Source organism: Heptranchias perlo, chromosome 16, assembly GCF_035084215.1.
Source record: "Heptranchias perlo isolate sHepPer1 chromosome 16, sHepPer1.hap1, whole genome shotgun sequence".
NCBI classification, from domain to species: domain Eukaryota; kingdom Metazoa; phylum Chordata; class Chondrichthyes; order Hexanchiformes; family Hexanchidae; genus Heptranchias; species Heptranchias perlo.
The window spans coordinates 9,064,564-9,076,646 of NC_090340.1; the positions used below are offsets into that span (position 1 = coordinate 9,064,564).

At 40.9% G+C, this 12,083-nt stretch overlaps 1 protein-coding gene across 9 annotated transcripts in view; it reads left to right on the forward strand.

Moving 5' to 3' along the window:
- Nucleotides 1-12,083, forward strand: part of cnot1 (CCR4-NOT transcription complex, subunit 1) — a 182,845-nt gene that overhangs the window by 32,276 nt on the left and 138,486 nt on the right. For all 9 annotated transcript variants that reach the window (XM_067997627.1, XM_067997623.1, XM_067997626.1 and 6 more), the window contains exons 4-7: nt 5,101-5,169; nt 5,294-5,348; nt 7,490-7,693; nt 9,116-9,284. In XM_067997627.1, the coding sequence (XP_067853728.1) occupies nt 5,101-5,169; nt 5,294-5,348; nt 7,490-7,693; nt 9,116-9,284 (497 nt within the window). The remainder of the gene's footprint in view (nt 1-5,100; nt 5,170-5,293; nt 5,349-7,489; nt 7,694-9,115; nt 9,285-12,083) is intronic.

Sequence of the window (12,083 nt, forward strand, 5' to 3'; positions counted from 1 at the left end):
AAATGCATTTTAATTTTATTAATTGTTCGATAGTATTATATTTCAGGTTAAGTTTCTTGAATAGTTTGAGGCTGCTCTGTATTTATTATGGCAATTCTGGATTTGCTTTTTATTTTTTGCCTTTTGCCTCTCCTTTCCTAAAGATAGTGGCTCATGTGCTGACAGTTGTCTGACATCATGCCCAACCAGCCCTACATATGTGAGCCTTGACATTGCAGCGAGCCTAATCCTCTTCAGACCTCACCAGATATCTACACATGGGTGCTTTCCAGCAAGTGTCACCTTAGTAATCAGCAATAGGAACTCTGATTTTCCCCCTGCCCCAACCCCAGTTGTCCTACTTTCGCTCTAGCTAAGATTACCCAACTCAACTGAGACCAGCTGTTGAAATTGGGACCTTCCTGATTTGTGTGGATCAGTTCAAGGCTAATGGTACAATTACTTACTGAGCCATTGAGGGAGCTAAGAATTTGTACGTGCCTGGTTGGACTACATTTCCAAACACACTAGAAAATATACCTTTTCACTGGTTCTAACTGCTCTGTAATCAATAAACATGGCTTGCTGTTCAACCAGGATGGTATATTGGAGATTTATGGCCTTTCTTCCTCTAGTGCCAACTCCTGGTTCCGTTCCCATTTCATCATTCCAGGTGGCATCTCGTGATTATTTCACTGTAGAGGTTAAAGAGACAGAGTGACGCTATGTCCTTGATCTACATCTTTACTTAACTCACAATGTTCTATATGTTCACTGTTCCACCCAATACATTTGATTGGCAGCACTTGAGCAGAAATTCAGTAGCTACTGTCGAACATAGTGAGAGAAAGTGAGGAGCAACTAAATGTTGGCAAAAATCTTGAGTGGGCAGTGCTGGTAAACCAGTGAGCAGTATGACAAATGATAAGCTTGATTTTGTTGAAAGCTTTGAATATCTTGCATTGGTGAAAAGCTCTGGTTGCTTGAAGGAAATTAAAAGGTGATTTGGGACAGGGTGGAAAACTAATGGATTGAAGTGTCATGGAAGGAAAGACAAAAAAAAAATGAAGTGAAGCTAAAATTTCTATCGCATCTTTAGTATGAACTCTCTCCTATATGTGCAGGTAACTGGACACAAGGTGAGGGAAGGATTAGGGCATTTAAAATGTGTTGCTGCTGTCAGTTCCTTGAAGTAACTTAATGGCTAGATGCACTAATGATCCCATTCTGGAAGAGTTGGGTGTGAAGATGGAATTGATGGGGTGAGTGGTCAAGCCAAAGATGCAGTTTGTGACAGTGGTGGAGAACTTGCTTCCCAAAGTCTGGATGATGGGGGTCAGTTGAAATTTTCAAGACTGACATTGATGGATCTTTGTTAGCCAAGGGTATTGAGGGACATGGAACAAAGGCGGGTAAATGGAGTTGAGGTACAGTTCAGCCACAATCTAACAATGGTGGAACAGGCTCGGGGCTGAACGGCCTGAATGGCTATGTTTCTGTGTACATGCAGCCTTTTGGAAAAGGGGAAGTTGCTGTTTAATATCTAGCAGTGGTCTGATAAGATTTTGACCTGATTACTTAAAAGCTGAGAAAAAATGAAACTAGGGTCGAATCTGTGCAATTCCCAATTCTCCTTTCACTTGCACATTCACACTGTCACCAGATAGAGGGCAGATTTAAGGATGAAGGTTGCATAAAAACAGGATTGTGCAACAGTAACCCTTCTGATCGCCAATGGCCCCGTGTTTGATAGCAACCTCTTTTATTAATGATAGTGTGTGTGCAGATGACATTTTTTGCCAGCTGCTGTTTTCTTGCATTGTTAGAGGCAAGGGTGTTCTTGGGCATGAATTCTTTGAGTGTTTGTAGAATTTATTTTAAAAGCAGAAACACAGACTAGTGAAAGGATGATTTTCCCTATTTTGGAGTTCATACCTATTTGTTGAATTACATGAAACCAAACTTATAAATTGCTGATGCTTCTAAATGCTAGTGAAGTTGAAGCATATACCTGCAAAGTGGGTTGTCAAAAATGAATGTGTTGAATATTAAATCAATATTCTATTTTTCTTTTCAAAAATCTGGCTACTTTTAGTGGTGGGTTGAAGACTGGATTAGAGACTATTGACAGTGCCACTGAAATTGTGACCTGGACTGTTCCTAGTGCAGGCGTCCACAGTGGGAATCTAAGGGAAGTTCTTAACTCTTGTGTAGGATAAATATTGGTTAGTGCACAGACAAGTGTATAGGCAGAGTGGGTGGTTCATTGTTAAATAACCTTGTTGCCACAGAGGTTTACCTGGATTATTTTGAAGTAAAATTCAATCAGCCAAAAGGATATGTAGATAATTTTCACATAGTTCAAATTGGCTCAGTTAGCAAACTTTTGCTTCAACGTCTTGAGTTTTTTCCACCAGGGCCCATGCCTTAGGGAAGTAGAAGTTTTGCAGATACAATTTTACGTGTTCGTTTCAGTGTCCAGAGAAACTGGAACCTTTCTACATTAACAGTCTTCCAATGTCTCCCTCTGTTGCTCCCTCTTGTTCTTGGGAGCCCTTGCTTGGGCTGTTCTGTCTTTTTGAGAGAGGCAGATTCATGTCCTGATTTCAACCTACAGCATTCATTGTCATTAGCAGTTTTTCAAGAATGATTTGAATTTTGTATTCAGTGTATAAACCTGCATAGGAATCTCAAACTCTGCATAATCCTACCCTGACAACTTAAACCTACAGTGTCAACTTAAACAGGAATTACCAATCCAGTCAGTGCAATGTATATATATCCCACCACCCAATTCAGCTTATAAAGGAGTCATTTTGCATCCCTTTAACGATAGTTTTCTGCTTGCCGACCTCCTTCCTCAAGCAAGGTACAGCAACTAGCAACTGAAGTTGCACTTGTGACTTTCAAACTACTCTAAATGGGCAAGCTCCGGACTCTGCACAGAGATTGAATATGACTTGCGTTTGCTGTGAAACTTTCCTGGCTAAATGGATGTTGAAGTTTACTTCTCATTTGTAGAGGGGCTTTGGGGTTCAGCTTGGCATAGAAGCAATTTCTGCTTTTGCGTCAGGGTTGAGCATAGGCAGAAAGTGTTGCAAGATGGTTTTGCCCACCGAGATGTATTGATGAAACTGTGTTCTGTGTCGTCCAACATGATTGGAAGGGGAAGAGGGCTTCTGGGTGTTGATATCTCCGGTATTGGTGATACCTGTAGGTTTCAGTTGTCTAGTTCTGTAACCAAAGTGTCCAAAGTCACTGGCACTTGTGGACTTTGTTCAGTACTGTCCAGTGAACTGTACTTTCCTCTGAAACCTGTATTGAGCATCACGGAAACCAACTCATTGATATTAGAATGAGAGAGAGCAAGGTGTTGATTGAGAGCACTTATAGGATTTTAAGGGTTCCATTCGTGCTACGTGATCTGCCATTGAAATTCTAACTTAGTATATAGTCAGTGTTAAGATGGATTGTATGTCACGCACTGGTCATGGCACTTCAAATGTGGAACTAGGCAGCTTAGTTGTTGTCTTAGATAATGGTGCTTGTGACTTGAAACAAGTCACTCAAGGAAACTGGCAACTTTACAGAAGAGCAAATGAACTTCGTTTCCTTTGTGGCGGATGAGGACATGAGGAAGTGGCTCTTGTTTTGGGTGTCTGCTCAGGGCTAGGGCCTGCTGAAGGTGCTGACTGAGCCCTTTGAGTGTAATGCAGGGATCGCTTCACAATTGGGTAAAACACAAGCAAGTCCTGAGTTGAGTGGTGTCATAATTGAGCAGGGAGATGTTTTTGTTGTATCCCATAGAATTCCAGCTGACCTCTTATGTACTGTGAAAAATTAATTTAGGAAAATTTGTTCTGAGCAATCTCTACAGCCTGTAGGTCCTTCTCTCCAAATAGCCAATGGTTTTTGTTCAGAGACCTGTTGACTTGGCCACTAAGAACAGGTGGCAAATCCCTGTTTAGTGATGGTTATCATCACTCCACTGTAGGTGAACAACTGAACGTGAGGTTTTAATCATAGCAAGGCTTCAGTGCAGTTTACCTCACACACCATGCATAAGCAGTCTATTCAGATTGGTTAGATTACTACTCCGATTTTTGCTTCAACCTGGAATCTGATGTGGATAGTATGGACAATGTTCTCTGGATGGCTGAGTAATTGTCAGAATAGCCCAGAACAAAAGTGAGTAGTCTTGCTTTTAGTAACACCTGTTGCCTCAGCCACAGTCTGTCTCTCTCTGTCTCTCTCCTCTTCCACCTTCCCCAACCCGAATTACTGGAAGACATTTTAATCGGGAGCCATATCCATTGATTTGAGTATTGGCACCTGGATGAGGGAGGCCTTAGAAAGCTTTCCTATCCACTTTGCAGGCCCCCGCCGAAAATTTAGGAGAATAATTTTTAAATATGGATGAACATTCCAGAGGCAAGTAATTTAATATACATTCTCACTATTTGGTAAGTAATTGCATTTTCAACAAATTTTAATGTGTGGCTTTCCTTTAGAGATAGTATTGTGCTTGTAATCCTAGGTAAGAATTATTTTTTTCTTTTGTGACTTTGCTTTAGTGTTTCATTCTGCTCAAGAATTGCTTTTCTTTCTGTGTAAAAGAGGGGAAAAAAGCACTTTTTTCATAAGGTTTTTTTCTCTTTGAATCACCTGTTGCTTCTCATGAATGCAATTGATGGTCTCATCCCCGCCTTCCCCCTTGTGTGTCAGTTCTGATGAATTTGCCATATTGAAATTAAAGGATGTTTTCACTATGCTAACTAAGTCTGAGGTTGAAGAGGAAGCATCTTGATAAATTAACTGTTTACAAGTTGCCAAAGAGTGAGCAGCCATTATGAGCCCAGCAGATTATCTAGTAAAAGCTGGAAATGCACAGAGCTAATGTTTTGGATATATCTCTTCTGGTGAGGGGTTCTCCCCTGCATCCCCTGAAAAGTTGATCGATCTTTTTCTTTCAGATGCTGACTAACGTGCAGTTTCCATCAGCTTCTGCTTTTATATTGCAGATCCAGCATTTGTGGTTTTCATTTCATCTTACCTGATACAACCTGTCACTCCAACTCTTAGTTCAAGATTTGCCTAATTAATCCTACTTTTTCTTTCCAGAGTCTGAAACCGTCACCCCATCTGTTTACTCAGCTTAGTAAAGTGCTCAAGTTAAGCAAGGTCCAAGAGGTAAGAGAATGTGATGTGTGGCACAGCAGTGCTATTTTTGACAGACCTTGTCCTTGCATGTCTCTCTTCCAGTTTACTCTTGAGACAAACTGTTCTGTTGTGACATTATGCACCTCTGTTTCAGGTTATCTTTGGCCTTGCCTTACTGAATTCTTCTAGCTCAGATCTGCGAGGGTTTGGTAAGTGACTTAATTTGTCTGTACAACTCATTTTCAACCTGTGTGTGATTGGAAGTGCTGTGAAATTAGATTATCTGAATAATTACACCAGTGCAATACAGAAGTTTAGCTTGGGTAATCATAGATGGGTTAGCATGCAGTCTACATCTCAGACCCAGGCTTGAATCCAGTCCAGACTAATGAGATGAGAGTCTTTCTCTCCTTTGCCTTCCCCTTCTGTTGACTATAACAGTATTACCCTCAGCCTAATTCTTAGTGTGGAGATACCAGCAAAAAATTATTCAGATAATAAATTGGCAGTCTTGCTCAGAAAAGCATTAAAGTATAGGTGCTGTTGGAAACAGTTGTTTAAAAAGTAACTAGTACAGCAGGGGTTGCTCTTCCTGGTTGGGGTTAAGGTAAATTGCCGGAGCAGGATTGATGGAGCTTTGTGATCTTTGTATTGACAGTGGGTTACTGAAAATGAAAACATTATACTAACATTCCTTACCTTTGGTACACTTCTTTCTAAAAAAAAACACTACATAGGGTTAAAAGTTCTCAAATTCTTATTATCACAGAGCAAATTTTGAACCAAACTGTTGAGCACCACAAGATTATCTATTTTATTGAGATGTATGGGGTGTGTTGCTGCTCGTTTTTGAGAAGGCAGCCATTGTGCCTCTGATTGTTCTGCATGGATGGATTTGGTGGCACCATCCCGAGGAGTGCCTACATCGATTTGTTTTGATCCTGTAAATAAATCCGTGAGCTTTATGCTGTTAACTGGGTTTGCTAAAAAGTTTTTTTTCCCCCTGATCACTTTGGAGTTCCAAAGCTGGAGTTGGAGGCAATGAGGTTGGAAGGATGAAGTGACAAGTTATTGTGGAGAAAACTTAATATAAGGTTCTCCTAAGCAAAAATTGAATCTATTCTGCTGCTGGAGAGTGTGCTTAGATTTGTCTGCCTTAGTGCTCAAGCTGCACAATATGGGCTAGAGAAGAAATAGCTTGGAAGAGCACACTTGTTTCCAGACACTATGATCACCTGTTAAAAATAATGTGTCCAGTTGCAGATAAACAGCACGGAAGCACTTGAGGATGCCAAACTAGTACCTTAGGCTAGTCTAATGTATCTGTATTGCCCTGCCTTTTAAAGAGCTATTTTGTCAGGGACTGGGTGGCTTAACATTTTGGGTTGTGGCACTTATTTTATCAGTATATCCAGCACTTTTTTTCAAATTTCCAGCATTCCGCTTTTTAAAAATTCTCTGGTCTGTCCCACATGGCTGTTCACATTAGCTGCTGTTGGCACTAATACTTTGGAATTGTAGGTGGTTCTAGAGAAATCAAGGGTTGAGAGCCACTGTTTCTAGGATGACCTATTAGTGGTTAGATCTGGTTTTTGGTTTTGCTTATAGTATCAGATTATCAGTATTATACACAATTGGCTTTCAGTGAAAGCGGTTGAAGTTTTTTGTTTATAAATAAAATGGTGAGCTTCAGCCTTCCATTTAATGACTTCAGTAAGAGATTTATATACTTTTGATTTGACGTATTCTGAATGAGGAATCTCGGTTCATACCTTTTTCCCTCCTTTTTGGGATTGATTTCTGTGGATTAGATTTAGCAGCAAGTGATGAACTGTTCTTTGTTACAAGAAAAACTGAAAATTTTAAAAAAATATTTAAGTAAGTACCCTTTAGATATAGAAAGTACACTAGATTTACCTGCATGTGATCTGTGTTTTAATCTAGCACTGCCAATGGTATTAGACATTCACCTCACCCTCCGCCCCCAAAAATTATTTGTCCTGTACCTCAAGACTTCACGTACAGCGGAGCCATAATTATCCATTATAGCAGAGGGACTCCCTCTACCCCACCACATAATGGAAATTCACAGATAATTGAGAGTTCCCAAATTGGTGCTCTCAATTTTGAACGGTTTGCGCCTCTCCTCCGCTCAGCCTAAGTCCTTTCCAGCAGCACTTGCTTCTCCATTGGCAGGTTCAGCTGGCACTACACAACAGCTGATCTGCCGACTCATAGGTTGAGTTTCCCCCACGCATCTACCTGCTACTCCCAAGTGCCAGTCCTGTCACCGACGCAAGATATAGGTTGATGTTGTCTTTCTATCAAACCTGACTCTCTTGAATTTCAGCTCTCCAGTTCGTGAAACAGAAGCTTCCAGATCTTCTGCGATCTTACATCGACGTGGACGTAAGTGGGAACCAAGAAGGTGGCTTTCAGGATATTGCAATAGAAGTCCTGCACCTGCTCCTCTCCCATCTCCTTTTCGGGCAGAAAGGAGCTTTTGGTGTTGGACAGGAACAGATTGACGCTTTCCTTAAGACATTGCGCAGAGGTAAGCAAAATATGGTTGTGTATCCTCTAATGTGTACAACTGGGGGAGAGACAATGGTGTGCCAGTGTGAGTGAGGAAGAGCGGGTAATTCAAAAGTAGAATTAAGTTGGGGTTCTCTCTTGTGTGTGTTGCCTTTGTTCATATAAACTGATGTGAAGACAACTTGGCTCTATTCTTTATTAGGGTACTCAGAATTCTGGGGCATGCTCTCTGGAATGTCTTTGGCTCTCAATGTCTTACAATTTTTTGAAATTCGTTTTTGGGCGTTGATGGTAAGGCCGGCATTTATTGCCCATCCCTGAGAAGGTGGTACTGGGCCTCCTTTTTGAACCACTGCAGTCTGTGTGGTGAAGGTGCTCACACAAATAGGCTAAGCTCTAATAGCACAGTAGCTAAATGATGTGCTACTGAGTCATGTAAATCAGCTCCTCAATGGTTTAGCAAGTTTACCCAGTGGGTGGATGAGCCATAGAAACTATGAAGATCCCGGGTTCGATCCATTGGCCATGCTGAGTTAGCTGATTTCAACCAGCAGTGTGATTGAGTGCAATACAATTGGTCTTGGTGCTCCTTTCTGGTAAAGGAAGATAGGGTTCCTGCTGCTGATCAATGCCTAGGTGACCTCTGCCAAATGTGTGTGTGTCGGTTAAGGAAAGGGCCAGGATTGGCTGTGGTTGAATAACCTGCCAATATTCTCTGTCGCGGCTTGCCCATCAATAATAGCCATGAGAACGAGGAGCCAGAGGAACCATAGTGCCATGAGAGTTTATTTTAGCAAAGAATCAGAGCTTTGTGAGAGGAGAGAGGAAAATTTAAGGGGGTGGGGGGGAAATGAGGTTGCTCTGACCTGCCTTGGCTGCTAGTTTAACCATACACTTGCCATCCAGCATGCTGCAACTTGGAGAGGACAAGTGCACTGTACTTCACATGAATTACCAAGCTATAGGAGCTGCATACTCATTCCTGAGGTACAATTCCACGGGTGCTGGTCACCCTCTGGACTTCATCCAAATGGGCATTCCTTATGATTGTAGATAGTGTTGATTGGATATTCAGCTGTGGGAGGGGCATTTTATCCCAGCTGATCATGTCCTCATCCAACATCCATTCTCCATCTAAGCTGCTTTGAATGGGGAGGTACTTGGGAGGAGACTTTGTGGACAGGAGAGGGGGAAGAAGAAATTGGAGGGGGAGTGTGATACCTGGAGCAGGTTGTACGTTATGCGGCCTGGCAGATAAAGAAAATGGGTGGAAATAGAAGAAAGGGAAATTTGTCCAAACCTTGCCAGGATTTTTTTTAATATAGTTTTTGGATAGATGACTAGGTTTTTGGAGGGATCTCAGTATTGATTTTAATCTATTGATTTCTGCATCTGTTTATACACACTTGTTACTATTTTCTTAATTATTTTTTTGTGCCAGATTTTCCGCAAGAGCGTTGCCCTGTGGTGCTTGCACCACTGCTATATCCTGAAAAACGGGACATTCTGATGGATAGGATCCTGTCTGATTCAGGAGGGATAGCGAAAACAATGATGGACAGCTCACTAGCAGATTTTATGCAAGAAGTAGGCTACGGCTTTTGTACAAGGTACATATAAATCTGCTTATAACTGACTTTCATCGGGTTACTTCTAATTAATGCCCATCTCATTCTGAGCTTGACTCCCAGTTAGTGCAGCCAGTTCTACGCTGGAGCTGCTGGAATTTTTCCCTAACACAGTTTGTTCAATGAAGAGCAAGTATCCCTTGTGTTACCTTTCATTAAAAACAAAATTAAGTTCTCTTGCTGGTGTGTTTTTTGTGAATGTTAAATTGAGCACTCCTGCCTTCTGGAAAATTACACTCCCTCATTAAAATTTCACCCAGGTGATACTGACTCTTATAGTGTGGGCTGCATTAATACAGGTGGAATGACCGAAGCAATGAAGCAGCCAGAGTTTTTAACTATAAATATTATTGTTTGGCTCAGAGTTCTGCCAGTGTCATCATCGCTAGCTGCTCAATCACTAGCTTTTAAACTTGAGTTTTAATTAATTAACCCTTTTGAGGATGAACTCTTCTCTCTTTTTTCCCCCCCCCCCAACCACCCCAAATTTTCTTTAGCCGAAAGCCGACCAATGCTAAGAACAATGCAGTTGACCTACTTCCAGATCTCTGCAAATTTAGCTCTGAACTGGCTTCCAGAGATGCATGAAAGTGGTTTGGGAGTATGACTCGCATATTTTCTTTTTCTCCGTTAGGGCAGCCATAGTAACATAGCTGAGATCTGTGTGGGGGAAGAGAAATCAATTGTGCACTGCATCACACTCTAGTGCATTGGTACTCCCAGCACACTGTCCTTTGGATTTTTAAAAATATTACTGATAATTTGAACACAGATTAATTTTACCTTGTGGGAAAGTAAATTCCATATTAGTATTTGAAAGGTGCAGCTGTTAGATGAAATTGTTAAGCTACCAGCTTTTCAGATCCAAGTGGCTATTTCAACAATTACTACAGTTAACTAATGAATAGTGACCTAGTTTCTACTTGTATAGAAGTGAAATGGATTCTGTGCTGTATTTGACTTTGGAGTTCTTGACGCTGACAGTTGGAAACTTTTTTATTCACTAGCAATAATGGGTTCGTAGATTGGGTGGATAGATGTCTGATTAAATTTAATGCAGAGAATTGTAAGGTGATACATTCTGGGAGGAAGAAAGGAAGGAAGGAAATGTGTACATTAAATGGTAAATCTTTATGAAGAGTAGAGGAGTAAAAAGATTTAAGGGACTAGATAGGTAAATCTTTAAAAGGAGGACAAGTTGATAATGTTTGTTTAAAAAAAAGACTGGCAGTTGGGATGCTAGGTTTTATAATCGGGTTACGGTCAGGTCCCAGTTAGAATATTGTGTCCCGTTTCGCCTGCCTTACTTTAGGATGGATGTGAATACATGGAGAGGATGCAAACGTGATTCACTGAGATGATCTCAAGGAAACGAGGCTTCATCATGAGACTAGAGAAGCTAATTTCACTAGAATAGAGAAGGTTCAAAATTAGAGGTGTTCAAAATTATGCATGGTTTTGATCACGTAATTAAGGAGAAAGTATTTCTATTAGTCGGTAACCAGAGAGTATAAATTTAAGAATCAGAGAACGAAGGGAGAAGTTAGGGGGAATTTTTTTTACGCAGAGGATTGTCAGGATATGGAATGCCCTACCAGAACCAATGGTGGAAGCATAATCCGTAATGGCTTTTAAAAGAAATGGGGAAATATTTGAAAGAGATAAATAAAAGGGGAAAGGGCAGGGTAATGGGGCTAAGTGAATAGCTCTTTGAGAGCTATTGCAATGTGCTGAACAGCCTCCTTCTGTGTGGTAAAATTCTCTGATTCTGTGACATTGGTTGCATTGAGTACAAAATGTTTGTCATGTTGCAGGGACTTTGGACAAATTACTCCTGCTGTAAAGTTGCAGCATTCATGCCAAGCATATGGACCTCTTGAAATTAACAAATGTCTAATTTAAACGATAATCTTTTAAAGCTTTTCACTACTGCACAATAGAACATTCCTTGCTGAGAATTCAGGCAGATATCTGCTCCCAAGATTCTGCTAGTGCTAAAAACAGCATCTTTCATTTTTTGTTTGTTTTCCTCATTCTCCCTGAGGATAACAACACAAGCTCCACTTAGCACGTTCTGAGTGGTACAGTTGGGTTAGAGAACTTGCACTGTTGGAAATTGTGACCACTAACTCATGTCTTGACACTCAGCGGCATAGCACAGTGGTGCAACAATGCACTGGGTCACCTATAACATTAATAGAGGATTTAAAACTTTTATGCTTTTTGGTCCTTGTCCACAGGCCCAGTCAGTCTACCACTGTAGCTAATTGGGTCACACAGTATAAGCCCATTATAAAAACCATCATTAGTGAAGCCACCAGAGAATCCGCGAAGTGACGATGTGCTTAGCAGTTAGAGGTGCTCTGTAAGTTCGTTCATGTAGACCCAAAACCCTGGAATGCAGAGCTGGATAAACAAGACAGTTTTCAACTATAAAGATGTGTGTGACAATATCCAAGTGTTGGGAAGCTGTTTATCTGTTCAGTACTCCCCCTTGAGTTGTGATATACTAAAGTTACGATTGAGAATTCATGAGTTACACTGCTATTCCCTTTATAAATCGCATGCTTGTGATGCATCTGTGCATCCATGTTGTGTGTCAATCTTTCATTCACTCTTATCGTGGCAATTATTTTATCATGAGCCCAGCTTAGTGTGAGCTTAGTGAAATGGTATTGAGATCCTGATTGTCGAGTCTGTCCCCTGTGACTTATGTGTTGCTACAGGTTGTAGAGATTTGGTTTGTTTTATATACTGACATTTTCTAGTGACTTGCTGGAT